This window comes from Xiphophorus hellerii, chromosome 9 (assembly GCF_003331165.1).
Source record: "Xiphophorus hellerii strain 12219 chromosome 9, Xiphophorus_hellerii-4.1, whole genome shotgun sequence".
NCBI lineage: Eukaryota > Metazoa > Chordata > Actinopteri > Cyprinodontiformes > Poeciliidae > Xiphophorus > Xiphophorus hellerii.
In genome coordinates this window covers 6,194,295-6,214,639 of record NC_045680.1, presented here as the reverse complement: position 1 = coordinate 6,214,639, position 20,345 = coordinate 6,194,295, and the positions used below count along the sequence as shown (strand labels likewise).

The window sequence follows — 20,345 nt, the reverse complement described above, 5'->3', positions numbered from 1 at the left end:
TCCATCCATCCATCCATTCTTCCATCTGTCCATCCATCCATCCATCTGTCCATCCATCCATCCATCCATCCATTCATCCATCCTTCACGTTGTACATTTGTGACAGTATTTTGGTTTTGGAACCTAAATTAACCTGTTTATCTCTTTCTTCAACACAAAGCTGCTCTTTCATTCTGCTGATCAATCTGCAGAAAACATGGAACAAAAACTAAATTCAGCTTAGAGTTTGAATTTTGTCACAGCGGTACCATCAATACTTCAAAGATTTACACAGCACACATGAAAGGTTTGTAAATGTGAGGATGAATTTTTCTGTATTGTGACAACACCTGAAAGCAACTGAACCAGTAGAACCAGTAAGCAGCTCACCTGTAAATATCTGGGTTACTCAAAACCAAACCCTAACCTCAGGGTAAAATACTGTTAAACACATAAAACTCCACTGCTGAGTTTTGTACAAATTGTATAAAACTTTGTATAGAAAAATTTCAGGCAGGTCTGGCACATTGAATGCATTCACATTAGTGCTCCATTAGTGCTTACTTTATTTCTTGGCATTTCATTCAATTTAAAGTTGGAAGGTTGTTCTTATTCTGATAACTGTTATATGCCTTAATAATTTCTTATTTTTTCTGTATTTAAAGGAGTTCATTGTTAAACACCTATGTTGTCTTAAACGATTCTTATAAATTATGTATATAATGTATTCCCTGAACTAAGGATCCCCCACAATAAGCTGGAGTGTTTCTAGAAGGAAAGATGCATGTTTAAGTTTACCTTTTGACAAGGTGCACATTTTCATTTCCCCCCAGAATGAACTGACTTTAATTTAATTCCTGCATAAATCGTACTTTTACATTATCAAATCTCTGAACCTAAGCCTCAATTTTTTCACTAAATAAAAGCTGACCAGACTTTTTTTATCCTGCCTTTGGATGTGGTGCTTTTTTATAAGTATTTTTCTGATTCATTACGCACGTATTGTGGGGCAGCAGCGCCATCTACCGGTTGGAGTCGCACATGCACCGGAAGAGACCCTGGATGTAACCAGACCATCAAAGATGGCGGCGCTGGTGGGTAGGTAATGTTTTGATTAAACCCTTTCACGTTTATTTTTAACATTATTGACGTCACTGCGTTAATGTTGCCTTTGATATTTAAAATTAAGTTCAGAAATGTGCAGTATCTGGGTTTGTGACAATGCAGGAGGTTGTATTTGTAACTTTTAGAGACGTGGCACACTGACCTTGCTCCGTCTGCTTTAGCCAAGCGGCTAATAAGGGTTAGCTGGGACAGAGAGTTACATGTTGAGTCCCAGCTGAAAACCCAACATTACAGCTATAACTTTACACAATGTGACTGTTTTAAATACGCTAAAGTGATTTTTGATGCATAAAATTTTAAATTTTATGGTTGGTTTGTGTAAATATGGCGTAAATAAAGATTTTTCACTCGTTTTGCTTATATTGTTGGAACCAAACTTATCGGGAAAATGGTTCTAGTTTACATGTTTCGTCTGCAATTGTAATAAAAACTGCAAGTAATAGCAATTGAAAACTTTAATAAAATCAGCCAGATATGGTGAACATATCGGCATCCATATAAGACAATCAAATAACTCAGTTACATAGTTTTGCATCATTAGTTTATGCAAAATTATCAGCTGTGATTGGCTTTCATATCCTAATCCTGAAATGCAGTGCGAGAGTTTTACATTTTCACCACCTATAATTTCACACCAGTCCTCAAAACTATTGAAAAAACAAACAGAATAGTGTTACTTTATGAAGGTATGACAACATGTTAATGTGTAAAGTAATATTTAAAACTGGATGCATTTATTACTTTCTTACTATTATAATTAGTTTCTTATCCTGAGTATTGAAACGCTTCATTACTGAACATTAAGAATGATCTATGATGTTGTTCAATAAGATGTAAAAATAGTCTCAGACTTTATTTGTAATTTTGAATACCTTTGAATTAGTTGTATAGATTTGATCAATTCCTCAGACAAAAGGCAGTAGACAAATTAAAATATTAAGTTTGTATTTTAATTTATTTTTCCATATTGTACATAAACTAACTGAATAAAAATCTTTATTCGTCCTGATATGTAGAAATTAAATTAATTATGCCAGGAAGTACCTCAAATTAACTGCCCCATTTGGATAGTACAAAAAAAAGCAATTTAAGTTTTCATTTCACCTCACTGTAAAACATATTGCTCATTTGTGACCAATTTATTTTATTATGAATTACATAATAAAATGTATGTAATTCATACATTTTATTGTATGAATTACAATAAAATGTAATTCATACAATAAATTGTATGAATTACAATTCATACAATTGTAATTGTATGAATTACCTAACCCTAACCCTACCCTTACCCTACCCTAGTAGTAATAATAATTATCATAATGATAATTATTATTACTACTACTTGACAGTAAACTGTGACTTAAAGTGTTATGTAAGAGACATTAAGAATATATTCACATTTGATTAATGTAAGAGATGTCACAAGCAACCTTGGTTTACAGTTGTCAGCTCCAGATTACCCTTTTTATTATATATTATATTGTATAACAACATTTGGATATGAATTTGTGGAGTTTTTATTTATTTTTTGTTAACAAAATGCCTTTATTTTGCAGCACCTCGCCTGGCTCTGTTTGGCTCTTTTTCAACCAGGTAAAAACCCTGTAATCTTGCTACCTGTTGGCTGACTCTGTCCCTCCTGCTGTTTTGTGCCTTGCAACATAAGAGCTTGTTTCAGGAAACGACTTTGTATTTTTGGGAGTGGAGTCAGATGGTCTTCAGTCATAGAAAATGATCCATGGTGAAAAGCAAATACAGAAACATTTGCTGTTTTCTGCTGACAGCTGCAGTGTTCAGCTTGTCTGCCTTCCAGAGGAATCGCCTAGTTAAGCTCGAATGCATCACGAAGTTTAGAGACTCAGAAGAAATAAGTCCTTCCATCTGTCCTTCTCACATGCTCCCTTATAGCGATAGTGTCCTTCTATTTCTCATTTATATGCTCAAGTAATTTCTTTCTCCTTTTCCATTAGGCCAATTTCAGTTTTTGCTATTCAGCAGAAATGTCTCCACAGCAGCGCTAAAGCTGATAATAGCACCAGCACCAGGTGAGCTTAACCAGGGGACTGACGTAACACACACCGGGTCACCATGAGGCACATGTTAAATGGCTCCTCTGTCTCTGTGTTTGCAGTGTTGTGCCAGTCAGAGAGAAAAGCACAGCTGTGGCTGCAGCCAAGCCAGCAGCAGCGGCCAGCAGCAAGGTGGACTATGTGGTGGCGAAGCTCGACGATCTGGTCAACTGGGCCCGCAGAGTCAGTATCTGAGAAAACGCTGATTTGGATTAGATTTACAGTGTTGATTGTTGCATCCCTGACATCCACTATATTGGCAAAACACATAGACACACTGCATGTTTATATTTACTTCCCAAAATGATACATTTTATAGTCTGTCTCCGTTACAAATGTTTGCAGATCTTTGTCTATATTTTGCTAATTAAATAAGAAAGCACAATTTCACTATTGCTGTGTTTCCATTAAATATGAAATGAAATGAAAATCACACTTGAAGAAGCTTGTTTATGCAATAAGTGTTTAAAAATTATGGCAGTGATGGATTTAAACAGTTAGATGATTTAATATATTTATTTCAAACAGGTTTTAAAAACAAGAAAGGAAGCAATCAGAAAAAATATGTCCATAAATAACCAAGAACAAAAATAATAAGCATACTTTTCTGTTTGAAAAGGAGTAGGAAGAAATAAACACTTATTTAATCCAACCCCTTTTCTCAACTTAATGAAATATATTACTTACCAACTCAATAATTATCAAAAAAATTGTAATTAAAACCATGTTATAATATTCATGTTGCTGTTCAAAATACTGTGCTAATGAGCTAACAAATAAATTATACAACATAGATAAAATGGCTACAAACTGATAACAAGAAAATCTATGGATAATAATAGAAATAATGACAATTGTAAATAGCAACCAGACATACAGCATCAGAATAAATACCAACTTCTTGCCAATGTACACCTATAAACTCTTCTTAATCTGTGTTATATAACAATAAATATAATGAGGTTATATTCATCATTCATCATCTATCAGCCATCGGAGGAAACTTCAGCCACTTATTCAGGTGTTGGAACAAAAAGCCCCTTATATGTTCTTTTAGAGGTCTTTTATCGTGTCTACACACTAATTGCAACCACAACTTACAAACATGGCAACCTTACAAATCCACTCTTAAAATAAAAATAAACCTGTAATATCTACAGTAACATCAGGTTTCACTTACTTTTTGCATTTTGTTTCATCAAGATGTTGATTAAATTAATATTGCTTTATTCTGTGCTTCGTTTCTCCCATCAGAGCTCTCTGTGGCCCATGACCTTTGGCTTGGCGTGCTGCGCTGTGGAGATGATGCACATGGCGGCCCCTCGTTACGACATGGACCGCTTCGGAGTCGTGTTCAGAGCGAGTCCTCGACAGGCTGATGTCATGATTGTGGCGGGAACTCTGACCAATAAGATGGCTCCGGCTCTGCGGAAGGTGAGAGGATGGAAAGTCTCATAAATAAATGTTGGATTTTAGGTTGTTTTTACTCCTGATAATCCAGGAGACATGGTTCGATTCGGGACCAAAATTGCAACATTTGCTACATTTTCACACTGCACTGTATCAAATGATCCAAACGCTTCGATAAACCTATTCCCCTCCTCACCCTTTTTTTGGCACTGAAGCAAGAACTACTGAAAAAACTAAACAAAAACCTCTGAATAAGACACTGAGGGCAACTTCCTTCTTTACAATATGTAATAAAAATGGAGTTGAGTCAGATTTTAGCAGTTGTAGGATTTCACTTTTATCTTTGGTAAAAGACCACGAGCCATTCCTCCCGCTGGCGTTAGACTCTCGCGTTTGTTTAGGTTGTATTTACCCAGAATCCACTGCATTATAGCCCACTTCCTGCTTTTGGGGCAGACTCTGGTTTGTTTGGTGTTCATATATCCAGACTTCCCTTCAACTGAACCCAGACAGAGATTTTAGACGGACCAGAGTTCACATTTTTAGTCCCCAAACAAAGCAGACTTTCTATTCAAACTAAATGGATCATAAATCCATTTAAAAGAGACCTGTTATGCAAAATTAACTTTTTGCATGTCTTTTTTACTTCCATTTGTTTCTCAACTGCTTCTGAAATCATTCGAAACATTTAAATGGTTTTACCGTTGCATGCACTGTACAATGGCTGCTGGAAAATACAGATATTTTGTTGTTGACTTACCACAGGCAATGAGAGGAACAGATTTGACAAAGAGTTTGGATAGTTTGACACATTGCAGTGTGAAAGCGAACCACACAAGCTGAAAATGTAACAAATGTTGCAATTTTGGTCACCAACTGAACAACGTCTACTGGACTATCAGGAGTGAAAACAGCCTAAAATTAGACTTTCCAACTTGTTGGTTGTTCTGCTTCTCAAACATGTATAATGTGTATAGTTGTATAATTGTGCATCTGTTTGCAGCCATTTTCTTGTGGAGTGTTGAGCTGGGGGCGTGGCCAGCAGCAGCCAATTGGATTTAAAGTGACAAGGGGCCCTAAAACAGATTGTTCTGAAAGGAGCTCAATATACTAACCAGACTATAATCTAATTATCTAAGAGTGAGTTTGTGTGAAAAAATGTCATGAACATGTTTTGTTTATCCCATAAACAAACCTCACGGAGGCAGAATAGGTCACCTTTAAATAGCATTTTAAGAATTGGCCAAACATTGACAGATTGACGCATGAAATCCAGATCAATAATAATCCTCATCTGAGATTATGTGACCTCTTCTTTTAGAGGTCTAATATAAAAGCGTAGTTTTGTTTTCAGCCTGTAAACACCGACAGTAGCATCAGTCAGACCGAACCACAGCGATGGGAACAGTATAGCTGTGTTAAAGCGGGCTGGATTAGGAGCAGCCTGTTGATGGATCGACAGAGCGGCGTGGAGCTTCTCTCCAGCTGAATATACAGATTAATTCTGACTCAGACTTGTGTAACTACAGCTAAAAGACTCCTTCCATCCAACAGGTGTACGACCAGATGCCTGAGCCCAGATACGTAATTTCCATGGGAAGGTGAGTTATTCCTTCATGTTGTTGAATCAGAAGAGTCGCAGTCGAGATATTTTGATCCACTCTAAGGGTGGACGACATGGGCTTTGAATTTTATCACAATGTTTTGTGGTACTATTTTGACAATGACAAAAATTATGATTAAATAATTTTATTTATTACTTATTTTTAGGTAGCCAAAGCACCGCAAACACAAATCCTTCTCTTGAAAAACATTTTCATGTGAAGCAGGCTTTTTCAGGATGCCACTTACTTAAAGAAGTGTGAATTTTATCACTAACCTGCACCCAGTAACTGCATTTAATCATAGCTTTTAATTTACGGACAGTGGTGAAAATAGTAAAAAAAAATAACATTCCCTATAATGCTGTCAGTTTGCTTTGGTTTTCAACATCATTAATTGGAATTTAAAGATTTTTAAAACGTAATTTGGTAAAAAATTAAACAGATTTCATATGGTCTTAAATGGTTGAACCGACAACTCTGAACTGTATTTAGGCCCATATTGTGTAAATTGTAAATCTTATTTATTCACTTCAGGACGTCATGGTTCAAAGCAGAATGAGAAAATCACAGCTAAAAAAGCTATTAATACCCAAAATGCTCAATTTATTACCTATTAAAGTAAAGTAATAGGCAATAAATTGTTTTCCTTAGAAAATGTTAAAGATGTTGCATTATTTATCACATGGTGGCAGTATTGGCCATCATATCAGGGTTAAAGCTGAAGTTAAACTTCAAACCCATCTGTGTGATGCACTCTTTGGTTTTTGCATATCTGTTGTCTCTAGACAGACTAAAAATGTTTAACATTTTTCTGATTTCGTTCCTGTAGTTGTGCTAACGGAGGAGGTTACTACCACTACTCCTACGCTGTGGTGCGAGGCTGTGACCGGATCGTACCGGTGGACATTTATGTTCCAGGTAGGCTTAAGATTTATGTTCAGTGACATAAAACGGTGATTTTTGCATAGTTTAAATCTAGTTAAATTTTCTGTGAAACAGAATTTAGGGTTTATAGAAGCTGTGAGTAAAAATAAACAAAAAAACATGCATGTATTGCTCTGTGCAGTGAGTCTCATATTTTGGGCTGAAATAAAGTTTTATTTAAATTCTAATTTAATGATATGCATAATTTAATTCTTAAAAACTAAATCCTTGAATCTTCACGTTAAACTAGGTCTGCAGCTAGCAGTTATTTTAGTAATCTATTATTCTATCCATTATTCTGATCAATAATCAAGCAATTCGGAGGGAAAATTAACAAACTGCAATTTTTTTCTTTTAACATCTTAAACCTTTTCATATAATATCAAGAATACAAATGAAAATAAGAAATTAATCATTTTACTGGCTAAAGTGCAATAATATAGCATTCCTTTAGTGTACGTTTGATCATTTTTTAGCATCTCCATCTAAAAAAAATACTAAATAAATACTTACATTCAGAAAGCTGTATCTAAGTATTTATTCAAAGTCCACCCAGCAATTTTTTGGTTATAAGTTCATATTTTTTGGTGTTAGGAAAATGAGCCATTTCTCACGAATGTCCCCAGCGAAACCCATGCCGTTACTTAGCAACCCCAGCAGAGCTCCACCCGTCACCTAGCAACCCAAGCTGAGCTCCAGATCTGTTTGATCAGCTGGTTTTACCGCTGAATTCGCTGTACAATGGCTGTTGGAAAAGACAAGTGTTTTGTTGTTGGACTTCCTATCCAAGAATGATTTTGTGCAGAAAATGTAATGAAAATGTTTTGTATTGCTCAAAACCTGTTCCAGTAAGCATAATAGGTCACCTTTAATGGCTTCTTCTCATTCCCAGGTTGTCCTCCCACAGCAGAAGCTCTCCTGTACGGCACTTTACAGCTGCAAAAGAAAATCAAACGAGAGAAGAAGATAAGTATCTGGTACAGGAAGTGAGCGTGTAGTATATCTGTAAATCTGTGTGTAAATGTTGTATTTCTGGTTTCATTTGGGGCATTGCTCCTCTTCCACATAGAGCAGCAGAAAATTCAGTAAATGAAATATTGTAATTTATGCAAAGCTGCTTTTCATGAGACTCACCAGCTTCTGCTCTGTTTAGGTTTCTGGGTCTTTAAATCAGTGTTACTGTTTTAAAACACAATTTAAAGACAAATCAGTTTAAGCAGCATTTATGACTCTACACATGGTTGTAAACAAAACAAGTGATGCACCACAATATAGTAAATGTTATCTCCAATAAATTTTGATTCACAAAAATCAAGGATTGTTGCTTTTGTCATTTTTGCAACGGCTAATTTTTGTTTGACACAAAATAATGAACAATTGAATTAGGTATTTCTTTGTCACGATAAAATAAATTATAAGTACCGTAATTTTAAAAAAATTGCTTGCAAATATCTTAATGCATTAATTAAGATATTTGTCTACTTAAGATATTTGTAAGTAGATAATTACATATATGAAAATTATTCAAAGTTGTGTTGCACTGCATAAATTTGATGCTTTCTGCTAGAATTTTGACCCATTCCTCCTGACAGAAAACTGACCTAAAACAGGAATTTTAAAATAAATGTATTTTTGCACTTTGACTTACCTGGTTTTAACTTTGTTTAATTCATCACTGACACAATTGTTGAATTACCCACATCATATTAATGCCTTAAAATAGTCTTTCTCAACGGGGGCGGTTTTGGTCTTGGAAGGTCTGTTTAATCTAATATACTGAATGTATTTTTCTCTCATGGGACTTTTATGTCAGGCAAAAGTTTGAGTCACAGGCACATACTGTATCTTCATTGCACCCTGTGACTTACTGCTAATATATCGTGCTAGCTAGCCGGCATTTCTCAAACTATCATGGGTAAGTGCAAATTTACCCAGTTAAATTCCATTCATAATGGTCTTTAAAGTTCTTAGAAAGTCTTACATGAGTTGAGTCAGTAACACATGTAAAAACCCTGATAATGTTTTAGAGTCTTGCACTTTTTAACTTCCATAAAAGAAAAGTTAACGATGAAAATCATTTTCTAGAATCTAGCATCTTCAGCCATAGATGCTTCACTGCATGCTAGATCATTGTAAAAGTAGAAGATTTATTTACGCAACACGCATTTTAACCTACAAATATTCACTTACATTTGTTGTTGGGAGAGTTTATGAGTCATGCATTCACTTTGTGTTATTGCTCCTGGCTGCTCTGGTTCTTCAGCTGCGAACATATCAGACAATATACTCTTTATGGTTTTAACGGAACCGCATTTTGTTACTGAATGCAGTTTTAATGCATCATCACTGAATCAGCCGAATTGAACTGAATTCAGACACATTCTCTACAGTTCCCTCCCTTGTCCTGTTATATATTACTTTAAATGAACACGCAGAGCTGGTCGGTGAAGTCCTGATTCAGATCTGTGAGCCGCCAGCAGCTGTGGTTTCCCACCAGAGAGCAGTCTGCTGTTGCATCATCCATCCGTCTAATGATTAATGGCTCCTCGCCAGGTGGTTACTTGTTCCTACGTGTTCACTCTTTAATCTCACCTTACACTTACCTCCAACCATAAATTCAGACATCCGTCCTATACTCGGTTGTTACAGACAGTTTAAGTGACGGTATTTAAATGCAAAACTATTCATACGCGTACATTTCTTTTTCATGCTGCAGCCAAACTTCAATGTGTTTTGTTAGGATTTTATGTGGCAGGCGAAGAGCCTTTTTTAAAATCCTATTTCTCCATTAATCGTCAGAATAATAATCGACTACTAAAACAATCCTTAGCTGCAGGTCTAAACCTATTTTAAAAACAAGAATCGTTTTCAGCTAACGTTGGTAAGAGCCATTGTGGAAGGTCAGAAGAATCACTTCATGGTAAATCTACAACATTTTCTGCAGTCTTGAAATTTTAACCCTTTTATTTTAACCCTTTACATCACCACTCATATTTACGTAGGTATTTATGCAAAAATATTTCCTAATTTATCTCGCTTTTATCTTCAAAAATATTCACCAACATAGGTGTGCAGATTTATAGATAGTACCTCATTTATATATTTAAGATTTTTATTTCAGAAACGTCCCATTCAAACTCTTGTTTGCGTTTAAAACCACATTTGAAATCTCCACCCTGGGAAGGTTTTTACTGAGCCAGCATTGTTGTTTTCAGGTTTATAAATAACAAACACAACACAACATAAATAACACGAGTACTGCAGACGGGGGAACATCTTGCACTATAACTGCAACAAAGCATGTTTTTGTCCCATTCCGTCAGTAATCATTTCACAGCTTAGACTTGGAGTGGGTGCATTCATGACAGGAGGCGTGCTGGGTGATGTAAGACCTGGAAACAGGTGAGTCTGATGTTGGAGGTATTTCTACTAGACAGGAAATTAAAACCAGTTCAAGAATTTTCTGACAGAAGAAAATCTAATAACATCAGCTATGACAAATATAGGGCTGAAATGATTGATCGTGATTAATCGATTATTGAAGTGAACGTCAGCTAATTTAGTAATCAATCATTAATTAAACCAAAACTATATAAAAAATATATTTTGCATTTAAGAAAATAAATATTTGTAATATTTTCTCTATAGAACTCCTAAAGTGACAAAATCAACTTCACCTTGTTCAAATTCTATTAAAAAAATTAAGCACCTTTCCCAATTATTAATCATTTACTTAAAAAAGACCCCAACAGATCAGCCCTACACTGTATTGATATTAAATTAAATAGAAATGGCTGTGCTAGATGTATTTTTTCAAATGCATCCGTTGCTACAAATGATCAAACATACACTAAAAGAATGCTGTTTTTGAATTTAAGGCAATAAAATGCATATTTTCTTATTTAAAATAGAAATTGAATTGTTTATTTGCATCTTTTACTTTATTTCTAATATTATTTAAAAAGGCTTAAGTATAAAATCTGCAAAGTATGGGATTTTTTAAATCCAGCTGATAGATTGATAATTAAAATAATCAATAATTGCAGCCCTTCTCTATAAGTTCAGCACATCCACCCTTTATTCCCCTTTATGAATTTTTGATTTTATAAAAGTGGTCAAATGAAAAATGTATTCTTTTTTTATTTGATTGATTGATTAGTCATCAAAAATAACCAATAGAATAATCGATTACTAAAGTAATCATTAGTTGTAGCCCTAAACCAATACAAAAAAAGATTAAATCCAGTCATGATGGAGTTTGTTTTATTAAAACGTTGTACAGTGAAATGCGTGATTGGCAGGAGACAAAAGGCACATCTGAATATTAAAAGGCTGCAGCAGCAGCGTCTTCGTCCTTTATTCTTTCACAATAGTGGGAGTGATCATCTTCTTGAAGGAGTAGTATTTGCATTCAGTGGGTGGTTCAATGTCAATGGTGGTGGTGCTAATCTTCTCCTTCTTGAAGCCGGCCTCGAGCAGATGGGGCACCTGGGTTTCCTGAAAATCATTAACAGAGACAGAGAGGCGGTCAGCGTGCGGTCCAATCCGGTTTATCAGCAGAAACCTTGACATGGCAGCAGCAGGTAACCCAGGTGAACTCAGTGATGTTTTCACTTGTGATAATAGTTGTTGCATTGGAAGCATCAGCATGTCCAAAGGAATCCAGATGCAAATTAGCTTCTGCTATAATCTGGTGCAGAAACTCAAATGGTGACATTTATGTTTGAGCTGTGCATTGTCCCTCTTAAAACAAAGATTATCATTATCACTAATAATAATTATGATTTGCATGTTTTAAAAGCAGAGATCTCCCAACTACAGCTTTCCAAAGCTACGTCCCCAACTTTTTTAGATGCATGTCTGCTCCAACGCAGCTGAGTCAAATTATCGCATCACCTCTTCAGCGTCAAGTTTAAGACTGAAACAATTAATCGGATTGATCATGATGAATCGAGTGTAGAAATAATCGTCAACTAATCTAGAAATCAATCGCTAACTGGAGCATACAGACTAAGAAAAAGCCATTTGCTGAAAGAACAGTGCAGTAATTAAATCAAAACTTTACAAATACATGCATTTTGTACTAAGATAGAAAAACCCTTTGCATGTAAATATGTTTAACCCAGAACTCTTCAAATGACATTGTTTTAATGTCAGCTGTTTCAAATTCTGTAAGAATGAAAAATAAAACTCATGTTAAGCACATTTTACAAATCAATTATTAATCGGTTAATCCCAAAAAAATAAACAAACAGACTAGCCCCACACTGGATTGATATGTCAAAAATAAAAGGCTGGACTTTTCAAATGTTGATGTTAAAAGTATTTTTTTTCACAAATCAAGAATACACTAAAGAAGAGCTGTTTTATTGCATTTTAGGCAGTAAAATTTTTATTTTCTTATTTAAATGGAACTGATTTGTTGATTAGTATTTTTATGTGTTCCTAATATTGTATAAAAAGGCTTAACTAGTCAAATAAAAAATTGGCAGAATGTGCCAAATGTTTTATTCAATTAACCGTCACAATAATCGATTTCTAAAATACTCATCAGTTGGAGCTCTAATCATCTAAAAGCTGCAGAATCGTAGCCTTGGAGTTGGAGGGTCCTGCTAAAGTATGTAGTGAATTTATACGACCAAATTGTCTTATAAAAACTGCTTTTATGTTTCAGTTGCGTAGCTGCATCATGGGAGGTAATTCAGGGGAATTGTTGTAGAGAAGCGGACGACAATCAGAGTCCAAACATGGAGGATTTGATTTTGATTAGATCATCAAGGTGACAAACCTGGAACATTTTCTCAATGTTGTCGTATTTTTCCTTGAGCAGTTCACCCCAGGAGGTCAGGTTGCAGTAGGTGAGGACGCCTCCGGGTTTGAGCATCCTGTGAGCGTGACCCTGCAGGTAAAGAAACCACACGGTCAATTTTCCCTTCATAGACAAAAAAAAAAAGAATAAGATGGTCTGGGGTCTCATTGGGCTCCGACTACAATTCATCCTCCAGCTCAGTAATAACATGATAAATACAGCTAAGACAACACAGAAGCTGTTTGTAAATGTATTTGACTAAACTGAAATTATATAAAACTGAAGAGACCTTAAGGAGACACATTATGCAAAAGTCACATTTTGCATGTTTTTATCCGTTCATTTAGGTCTCGACTGCTTCTATAAACTGGCCAAACTTGTTTTTGGGCAATATGTTAATATTTGTTGGTGTCTGAAAAACAAGCCATTTCAAAAATATTCCAATTGTTGAGTTACAATCGACGGGGGCTGCGCTATTACCTAGCAACTACTAATGCTTTTCAAAGGAGCTCAATATAGGCCGAACTGAGCAGACTGATATCTCATAAACTAAGAATGATTTTGTGCAAAAAATGAACTAAAATGTAAAACAAACCTCTGCTGCTGTATTTAAAAAATAAAATAATTATAGGAATTCTCGTTATTTTTGCCATTAGCTTTAAATAGAACCAACAAAGTGCCTGAAGAGCTTCAGCTGCAGGTTCAGCTTAGAAATTTAGCTTCTTTCAGTCACTTACCTTAATGAAATCAAACTGGTGAGTGTGCCACGTTTCCTCTGAGAGAGGATATGTGTCATAGAGAATACCTGAAAGAGAAGGCAGAGGTGGCAGCATGCATCATGCAGTCCAATTTATTTATTTATTCTTTCATTTTTATCATTTCTTCTCTAAAGGCATGCTTTCATTTTAGTTCATGATGTCACAGGTCACAGATAAAAACGTCCATGGAGCCTAGCTCTGCTCCAGCGTTCCTATTCCCAGTAATTTATATATTTATGACTAGCTGCGTCAGGAAATGTCTCACCATCAAAGTGATTGTCTGGCAGGGTTGGAACAACGTTTTCCCAGAGACCCTTCAGAGGGAAGACCTGCAGGAGGGAAAAAAAGAGGCTCACTAGCACCTTATTTTACCAACTTTCCATTCTCAGTTATCACTGAACTGACTGAGCTTAATGACCTTGTGAGGCTGAGACTTGGCCCAGTTCTCCAGACGGGCAAATACTCCATCGTTGCACTCAATGATCCAGTGCTCCTCGATGGGGAAGGACTCCACCTTCGTGGCAGCGATGGCCATGCCGAAACCGATCTCCAGAACCCGACCGCCTGTCAGACAAACAGAACCAAACTTTTCATCTGTTCCCTGCTAGTACAACATTTACAAAACCCAGCAAAATTGTCAGTATTCTACTTTATGTGTGATTTATTACTCTGTAGGGCATTGAGAGGAAGTGGTTACACAGAAATATCGAGGAATAGTTATAAAACTTAATGCTTAACTCTTATTTAATGATTGAAAAATCTTTAAATTGCTTTCAGATCATCAGAAATATTTATATTTGCTTATATTTTTGCAACCTCCAGAAAATTTGTTCTGATGAGGTACAGAATTTGCTTCCAAATAAAAAAAACTTTACAATGTAGATATTTTACATGCATTTGCACATCAATCTAAGAAATAAACTGAATATATCATTCACACTGTGCAAGTTAAACTTGAATTTTAAACTTTTTTGCATTCTTTGAAACATCTGGATCAGTCTGGCTTTCAAAGATGAAAGTATGTGAGTAGAAATGCTCTCTGCCCCCTGCAGATTTCTTGGCCTTTTCCCAGTAGTGAAGTAACAGCTGCTGCAGTACTCACCAACACAGAGCACCATGCTTCTCACACTAACATGTGTTTCACCATTACAGAGTCAAAGCAACTGTAAACTTCTTTTGGTTAATAGAAAATAAGTTTACAGATTTATATACTCACACACATAAATGATTAACTTTTTATATATATTCTAACACAAAAAATTTGTTTTTGCATGTACTTCCATTCTTTAAATCTACTTTTTGTAGTTTTATAGTCCTCAATGTTACACATTAGAGTTCTAACAAAAAAATTAGCACATTTATATTTTCAGCTGAGCTGACAGCACTTTTCTGTCAGACATTTGAACGGCTTTTAAGTGTACACAAGAAAAAAAAAGTGTGATTTTAAACCACATTCTTTTAGAATATTCTGTGTTGCTTTCTCTTTAAATGACAAGTTCGTGCAGTGTGAGTTCAATATCGGACAAGCTGCGCGGCAGAACGCGATGCCCGATAATACACATTCCTTCCCCGGCCGCTGTTACCTTTAGAAGCTGCAACGGTCGCCAGCGAGTGCATGTACGGGGTTTCCCAGCGTTCCATGACCGGCTTGCCCATGATCTCTAGGTGTGTGTCGGCCTCATTGTACCCGGCGTTAGCGTCGTGCCAGGAGGGCTTGCAGTCCTCTCCCTTGGTGAATATGGGCTGAGGAGCGGAGGTCATTTTGGTTTGCTGTCGTTGCGGTTGGCGGGCTCTGCTGGAGGGGTTTCTCTGACACAGAAGGGGGTGAAAGTGGAGGAGGCGGTGGTTTATATCGAGCTCACAACTGCTGACACCGCAATCGTGTGACTGGGGGTCAAAAAGCGCAAATACACGTTCCGAGATTTAAGAGAGTCCAAGATCCCCTGAAGATAAGATGGCTCACTCGGTGGGAAATAACGGATTATTATTATTGTTATATGTACCAGTTTGGTGGCTCTTGTGAACCAAATTTGAAAACTTTTAAAGTACTTGCAGGCTACTGTTTTTTCTGTTTTCAATTACAACACAAAATAATTTTAATGTTTTTACTTATTCAGCAACATTTAATGACGGAGTCAGATTTCTATAAAAAAGGGGATCTTTAGATAATTGTAGATTCTAAACATAAGGGTGTCACAGGTTTGCTGCTTTCAGCTTCTTCTGTTAAGAGTATCAATCTGACTTAATCTTTGGAATTTGAACTTTTGGTCTCACAAAGTACTTATATCAATACCTTTGAATCAGCTGCTGTCCTGGTAGACGTGCCTGAGCTGTTCCATTGACAAGAATTAAATCTCCATGGAGGACAATTAAATCTACCCTGAAAAAAACCCCACATTAAAACTGCAGAGCAGGAAACAAGAAGGTCCTGGGTTTGAATCACTTTTCTGAGATGGATGGATATTTTATCACAATTAATCTGATTAATTGTTTCAGTCCTATTAAATAGCACTTAATTTTTACTTTTTATAGCAATTTGTTTGAGCAAAAATAAACATTGTTCTATTTATTCTACAAACTACTGACAAAATGTCTGATATTCAGAGCAAAAATTTAGTATTTATTTGCAGAAAATGAGAAATGGTTAAAATAACGAAAAGGTTGCAGCGTTTTCAGATCTCAAATAATACAGAGAAAACAAGTAAATATTGATTTAGAAACAACAATACTAATGTTTTAACTCAGGAAGAGTTCAGGAATCAATATTTGGTGGAATAACCAGGAGGTTTCCAGTGGGGTTCAGTGCAGTGGGCTCTTATTTTGTTTTTACAGAGCTGTATATATTATAAAAACTATGTATATTATCCTTCTACCTTTATAAATATCCACTACTCTCCTTTGTTCTATCACATAAATTTCCACTAAAATACGTTGAAGTTTGTGGTTGTAACATGACAAAAGAAAGCTCAAGAGGTGTGAATATTGTACCTAACCAGAAGAGCAGTGGTTTATTGTTTCCCGTGTCAGAATGCATTAGTTAATGCATGCAAGTGAGATTCAGTGCAGCAAAGTGTCATTGAAGGCAGTGGATATCAAGAGGCTCATAAGAGGGTTGGTGGATGATGAGACCCTGCAGAGCAACAAGGACCTTCTCTCAGATTCATCTAATGGAGTAGAAAAGGAATTAGAGGGAAAGATGATCAGCGGATCTGTTCCCGAGCGTTAGTCTGTCTGCTGTGATTCACCACATAATGTTGTGATTCACATCATCCGCAGTGAAAAAGATAAGTGGCTCTAAATATAGTTCTGAGAAGAGTGGGCTTGATGTTCAGGTTTTCATCCATCCGTCGTTTACACACACTTATCCTGGTGGGGTCGTGTGGAGGGCTGCAGCCTATCAGCAAGAGGACGGAGACTGTGGCCGAAACGATTAATCAGATTAATTATGATTAATCAGTTATTGAAATAATCGGCAACTAATTTAGTAATTGATTAATTCTTACCTGTAGTAAACAAACTCCAAAAAAAGCCAATTCCTAAAAGAACAACACAGTCAAAGCAGTAATTAAGTCAAAACTGTAATATATATATAGATATACATTTTCCAGAACTCTTCAAGTGGTACAGTTTTGAATGTTCATTTCCTTATTTAAGAAAAAGGAATTGAATTATTTGTTTATTTGCATTTTAATATAATTTTATCAAGTTTTCTTTTTGTTTTTTTATGTTTATCATATATTCTTGTCTGACATTTTACTTGTTCAAAATAAATAGTTTATTTCAGTACTGTATAGAAAAGGCTTAAATAAAAAATCTGCAGGAGGTGCCAATTTTTTATTGAAATAATCATCAATTAATTTAGTAATTGATTAATTGTTTAAAGAGACTTCCAGTAGTCAATTCACTAACCATGTTGTAAACATATTTAATGAGGAATTAGCATTTACAGGTTTCAGATACCAAATAATGTCAGCTATCCTTGACTATATGAACATTATTTTAAATAGTTGTTTTATGATTAAGAACATCTTATTTACAATGTGCTTTTCAACTGCATCAAACTGGAAACACCATCTGTATTTTCATAGTTTGTAATTATCCATAATCCTCATTGATGTTCCCTTGTGACTCAACAAATAGCATGTTTTAAAATCTTCAATGACTTCAAACAGATATCAACAAGGTAATCTGTTTCAGACTGCGCTCACGTAAAAAGAAACTACTACTTACTTGGAGTTGAAGCTGCTACCTTTACATAAAATTTTGGACGTTTTACAAAATTTAATGTCTTTGATGAAGCGTAACTGTTTTGATGTTGAAACATTAAAACTGAATGAAAAGTTTTCAACCAGTGGTCAGCTTGCTGCGGCGAGGCCAGCTGGTCTGGTGGGAACAGGAAGGGGGAGCTGTTTTTCTAACCCGGCAGTCTTCTGCACAGAGCAGCTGGTTGAATCTGACTTTAATAACAAAAAATCATAATAGAAATGTGACAATATTACATACTTAATTAGGAAACATTGAATTTGTTTCAGATGTTACGATCAGAAGAGGTTGTAACAACATGAATCATTCTGCCAGCAGCCTTACATGTCAATACTTAGAAACAGGGCCGTCCCAAGACTTTTTGGGGCCCTGAGCAGATTTTCAATTGGGCCCCCAACATAATTTCTAAGATACTCTATGTGTGTAACGCAACTACTATCATTAGTGTCATTTGTAATTATTTTACATCATACAAATGTTATTATGGCTATTGATTTTAGCATTACAGGATTGCAAACTAAAATAAAAAATATTTGGATTCTGAAATGCAGTGTTGTATTTAAGTGTGACATATTATTTTAACTGATAAACATTAAATTTACTGTAAACAAGTCAACAAATCGGATATCTTATATTTTCCTAAAGGTGGCAGCAGCTAACAGCAGTAAGAAGCTATTTGGGTAACAACTATAAAAAATAATAGAAGTAATTTTTCATGTGTAGTTTGTGGTTTTTGTTGTTGTTTTTTTACATACAGCTCTTTAAAAAATTAAGACTGAACCCCACTGGAAACCTCCTGGTTATTCCACCAAATATTGATTCCTGAACTCTTCCTGAGTTAAAACATTAGTGTTATTATTTCTAAATGAATATGAACCTGTTTTCTTTGCATTATTTGAGGTCTGGAAGCACTGCATCTTTTTCCTTATTTGACCATTTCTCATTTTCTGCAAATAAATACAAAATATTTGCTCTGAATATCAGATACATGTTGTCAGTAGTTCATAGAATAAATAGAACAATGTTTATTTTGCTCAAACAAATAGCTATAAAAAGTAAAAATTAAGTGGTCTCTTATTTTTTTCCAGATCTGTGTATATGTCAAGATGGCCTAAGCAGACCAAATGTATCCTATTAATCATATTCATACTCAACATTGTTTTGATCATTTCGAAGTAAAATACATTTAACACATTTGAATATTTACTAATTATACCCCGTAAAGCCTTTATTGATGAGCTTCATGTCCACCTCTCCCTGCTGCTCCTCTTTCTCTCCTTGTTAGTGAAACAGGAGTGAGTCCATTTCCTCTGAGAAACATGATCAAGCTGCTTCCCTCACATACATGAGGTGATTTGAAAGAAATTGGCTCCAGTCCCAGCGGAGAGGCTGCTATAAATCATGACATGCTGATGTTTGTCCTCAATTTGTCCTTTATGAATGATATGGAGGAGATAAAGAGAAACAAGAGCATCTTCCAGGGACATGCTTTGCTGAGTGAGAAGGTGGTTCTCATTCTGACTTTTACAATTCCCACCGGCAGACTGGGATAGCTTTGGGAATAACAGCAGCACAGAGACACTCCTGTACTTCTATTTCTGTTGTTAATTAGATCCAAGATACATAATTGGTTGAAAGGACACAGTTATAAAGGGAAAAGGGGAACAAATGTGTAATAAAGATGATCCATGCAAAATTGTGTTGAAAAATTATTTTCAGATAATATTTTATCTTCCAAATATCTTTGTTTGTGCATTTGATTCATGGGGGGGGGGGAAAGTGGAGGAACGTTTCTTAAATCTGAAGCTATTGGTAAGCTGACTGGAGGTGTGGGTTGTTGAGTTCATTTAAAATATCTAGAAAGTTTTAAAAAAATGCTAGATTTATTTTTTTAAAATTAAATATGCTTTAAACCACGTGTCAAACTCGAGGCCCGTGGGCCAAATCTGGCCCGCCACATCTTTTTATGTGGCCCTTCGATTCTAGCCTAAACACTAAATGTGGTTAAATATGTTATCAATTCAATGCAGTTTTTATCTGTTTACTGCCAAATTATTTAAATCAGTGTCTCCAGTGTCTTGAGAATTATCATGGAAATTCACCCAAAAGCAACAAATCTTCACACTTGTCATGATGGGTTCCAGTTTCTTAACCCACATGCAGAACACCAAGAGAACGGGAAATCAAATAAATAAAATTTATTTGAACAATATGAAAATGTTGGTGAAAGGATCTGGTCCTTGGGGGAGGGAGGGAGGAACACGGGGTCATCTGCACACTGAAGAGCAGCGAGGAAGATGGTGAGTTTGAGAGAGAGAGGCAACAAGAACCGATTACTAGAAGGTCTTCTAAGGAAACCACAGAGAGCTAACTCAGAGGACTCAGAGTACCATTACTGGCA

At 35.7% G+C, this 20,345-nt stretch overlaps 2 protein-coding genes across 2 annotated transcripts; one reads left to right on the top strand and one right to left on the bottom strand.

Moving 5' to 3' along the window:
- Positions 1-1,019: 1,019 nt before the first annotated feature.
- ndufs7 (NADH:ubiquinone oxidoreductase core subunit S7) lies at positions 1,020-8,429 on the top strand. Its single transcript, XM_032573092.1, has 8 exons — positions 1,020-1,077; positions 2,664-2,700; positions 3,078-3,152; positions 3,239-3,359; positions 4,431-4,610; positions 6,141-6,187; positions 7,020-7,108; positions 8,007-8,429. The coding sequence occupies exons 1-8, from the start codon at positions 1,062-1,064 to the stop codon at positions 8,102-8,104; spliced, it is 663 nt and encodes a 220-aa protein (XP_032428983.1). The 5' UTR covers positions 1,020-1,061; the 3' UTR covers positions 8,105-8,429.
- Positions 8,430-11,357: 2,928 nt separating this feature from the next.
- Positions 11,358-15,576, bottom strand: gamt (guanidinoacetate N-methyltransferase). Its single transcript, XM_032572790.1, has 6 exons — positions 15,265-15,576; positions 14,100-14,245; positions 13,947-14,010; positions 13,661-13,728; positions 12,903-13,013; positions 11,358-11,611 (listed from the first exon to the last, which is right to left on the bottom strand). The coding sequence occupies exons 1-6, from the start codon at positions 15,440-15,442 to the stop codon at positions 11,471-11,473; spliced, it is 708 nt and encodes a 235-aa protein (XP_032428681.1). The 5' UTR covers positions 15,443-15,576; the 3' UTR covers positions 11,358-11,470.
- Positions 15,577-20,345: the final 4,769 nt, after the last annotated feature.

Coding starts and splice junctions, on each gene's coding strand:
- ndufs7 (XM_032573092.1), top strand. Junction 4,611..6,140: donor TGGCTCCGGCTCTGCGGAAG/GTGAGAGGATGG, acceptor TCCATCCAACAG/GTGTACGACCAGATGCCTGA. Junction 6,188..7,019: donor TACGTAATTTCCATGGGAAG/GTGAGTTATTCC, acceptor TCGTTCCTGTAG/TTGTGCTAACGGAGGAGGTT.
- gamt (XM_032572790.1), bottom strand. CDS start 15,442: ATGACCTCCGCTCCTCAGCCCATATTCACCAAGGGAGAGGACTGCAAG. Junction 14,246..15,264: donor GACCGTTGCAGCTTCTAAAG/GTAACAGCGGCC, acceptor TTTGTCTGACAG/GCGGTCGGGTTCTGGAGATC. Junction 11,612..12,902: donor ACATTGAGAAAATGTTCCAG/GTTTGTCACCTT, acceptor AATGATTTTCAG/GAAACCCAGGTGCCCCATCT.